A 2,983-nucleotide genomic window follows, 5' to 3' on the forward strand; every position below is an offset into this window, starting at 1 on the left:
ATATGAAGAATATTGAAAACTTTAGGAGCACAATAACACACACAGCAAAATATCGTCTAATTATCGTTATCGATAAAATCCCAGAAAATATCGAGATATGTTTTTTCAATATCGCACACCCCTAAGCACAAGCACATTGTTCAAACAAAAGATTTCGTAAAATTTAGCCTGTTTTTAAATGATAAAACAGTAGATATACTGTCCAAAATGAACAAACAGTGCTCAAAAACTTTTAGAATGTCACAAAGTTACATTGTGTCATTGCCACTTGGTGAGATATTTTGTGTTCATTGCAGTGACATTTATACATTAATGGTGACTTAAGCGTGTATATTTTTTGGACCCACTGCGTATGAACTTGTGGTTGTATTTTCTCTGGAGATGCCCACTGAGAGTGAGAAGGAAGTAATGGAGCAGTTCTTCCAGAAGGGCAATATGGTGCGACAGAGCCAGGTACACATGCATCCATTTACACACATCCTGCTTGTTTCTGCATGGAAAAAACACTTTGCTCAGTATCTTGTGTGTGTGTGTGTGTGTTCATTTAGCTGGTGGTGGATTGGTTGGAGAGTATCGCCAAAGATGAGATAGGAGACTTCTCTGATAACATTGAATACTATGCCAAATCTGTGTACTGGTAAGTGATATCACTGCTTATTTATATTATTGAACATCTCAAAACTCAGATTTGAATGCAGGTAGATCTTTTATGGTGGATTGTTTATGTGTAGGGAGAACACGCTCCACACCCTGAAGCTGAGGAGGAATCAGTCCAGTGGTGGTTTTAGCAGGCCACTGGTCACAGAACTGGATCCCGATGCTCCCATCAGACAGAAGAGACCACTGGCAGACCTGGACAGAGAGGACGACACTCGCCTGCTCAAAAACCTCTTTAACCTCATACGGGCTGGCATGACTGATGAGGTGTGTTTTCTGATAGGGATTGTTATGGGTGTTTTATAGTCGACTGTTGTAACACTACAAAACAAGTCATTGATTACATGTAATGTTTGTGACCAAAACCAGAAAATTTCATATCACCAATAGCAATTTCAAAACATAGTTTCGAAAATTATTTTTATATTTGTTATGTAACTGCAGGTTCTGTGTTGACAAATCTGAGCAATATCGAGATATGTTTTTTCAATATCGCACACCCCTAAGCACAAGCACATTGTTCAAACAAAAGATTTCGTAAAATTTAGCCTGTTTTTAAATGATAAAACAGTAGATATACTGTCCAAAATTAACAAATAGTGCTCGAAGACTTTTAGAATGCCACAAAGCTGTGCCACTTAGTTTGATATTTTGTGTCCATTGCAGTGACATTCGTACTTTAATGGAGACTTACGCATCTATGTTTTTCGGAGCCACTGCATATGAACTTGTGGTTGTGTTTTCTTTGTAGATGCCCACTGAGAGTGAGAAGGCAGTAATGGAGCAGTTCTTCCAGAAGGACAGTATGGTGCGACAGAGCCAGGTACACATGCATCCATTTACACACATCCTGCTTGTTTCTGCATGGAAAAAACACTTTGCTCAGTATCTTGTGTGTGTGTGTGTGTGTTCATTTAGCTGGTGGTGGATTGGTTGGAGAGTATCGCCAAAGATGAGATAGGAGACTTCTCTGATAACATTGAATACTATGCCAAATCTGTGTACTGGTAAGTGATATCACTGCTTATTTATATTATTGAACATCTCAAAACTCAGATTTGAATGCAGGTAGATCTTTTATGGTGGATTGTTTATGTGTAGGGAGAACACGCTCCACACCCTGAAGCTGAGGAGGAATCAGTCCAGTGGTGGTTTTAGCAGGCCACTGGTCACAGAACTGGATCCCGATGCTCCCATCAGACAGAAGAGACCACTGGCAGACCTGGACAGAGAGGACGACACTCGCCTGCTCAAAAATCTCTTTAACCTCATACGAGCTGGCATGACTGATGAGGTGTGTTTTCTAATAGGGATTGTTATGGGTGTTTTATAGTCGACTATTGTAACACTACAAAACAAGTCACTGATTACATGTAATGTTTGTGACCAAAACCAGAAAATTTCATATCACCAATAGCAATTTCAAAACATAGTTTCGAAAATTATTTTTATATTTGTTATGTAACTGCAGGTTCTGTGTTGACAAATCTGAGCGGTGGATTGTTTATGTGTAGGGAGAACACGCTCCACACCCTGAAGCTGAGGAGGAATCAGTCCAGTGGTGGTTTTAGCAGGCCACTGGTCACAGAACTGGATCCCGATGCTCCCATCAGACAGAAGAGACCACTGGCAGACCTGGACAGAGAGGACGACACTCGCCTGCTCAAAAACCTCTTTAACCTCATACGGGCTGGCATGACTGATGAGGTGTGTTTTCTGATAGGGATTGTTATGGGTGTTTTATAGTCGACTGTTGTAACACTACAAAACAAGTCATTGATTACATGTAATGTTTGTGACCAAAACCAGAAAATTTCATATCACCAATAGCAATTTCAAAACATAGTTTCGAAAATTATTTTTATATTTGTTATGTAACTGCAGGTTCTGTGTTGACAAATCTGAGCACTTTGCTCTTTTTTTTTTTCTTCAGAAACAGAGAACTGAATACTGAAAATGTCACTGTGTGTGTGTGTGTGTGTGTGTGTAGGCTCAGAGGCTGTGTAAGCGCTGTGGTCAGGCCTGGCGTGCTGCCACTCTGGAAGGCTGGAAACTGTATCATGACCCCAACATCAACGGAGGTTGACACAAGCACATACTAACTACATTAATATTACTTAAGTTAAATAGGATTTAAAGGGATAGTTCAACCAAAACTGAAAATTCTGTTATCATTTACTCGCCCTCATTTTCCATGAGACTTTCATTCATATTTGATTAAGATATTTTTAATGAAACCAGATGCTTCAAAAAGTAAACACAATCCATATGATTGAGTGGTGTATTCAAAGTGTTCTTGAAGAGACACGAATGCTTATATATATAT

At 39.4% G+C, this 2,983-nt stretch overlaps 1 protein-coding gene across 1 annotated transcript in view; it reads left to right on the forward strand.

Moving 5' to 3' along the window:
• The window catches only part of LOC107755878 (nuclear pore complex protein Nup107-like), a 12,252-nt gene that overhangs the window by 3,538 nt on the left and 5,731 nt on the right, over positions 1-2,983 (forward strand). The window contains exons 7-13 of the mRNA XM_016572838.1: positions 382-453; positions 549-637; positions 732-924; positions 1,409-1,480; positions 1,576-1,664; positions 1,759-1,951; positions 2,648-2,738. Coding sequence (XP_016428324.1) covers positions 382-453; positions 549-637; positions 732-924; positions 1,409-1,480; positions 1,576-1,664; positions 1,759-1,951; positions 2,648-2,738 — 799 coding nt within the window. The remainder of the gene's footprint in view (positions 1-381; positions 454-548; positions 638-731; positions 925-1,408; positions 1,481-1,575; positions 1,665-1,758; positions 1,952-2,647; positions 2,739-2,983) is intronic.

The sequence above is a fragment of the Sinocyclocheilus rhinocerous genome, unplaced genomic scaffold, assembly GCF_001515625.1.
Source record: "Sinocyclocheilus rhinocerous isolate Xijiao unplaced genomic scaffold, SAMN03320098_v1.1 scaffold412, whole genome shotgun sequence".
NCBI lineage: Eukaryota > Metazoa > Chordata > Actinopteri > Cypriniformes > Cyprinidae > Sinocyclocheilus > Sinocyclocheilus rhinocerous.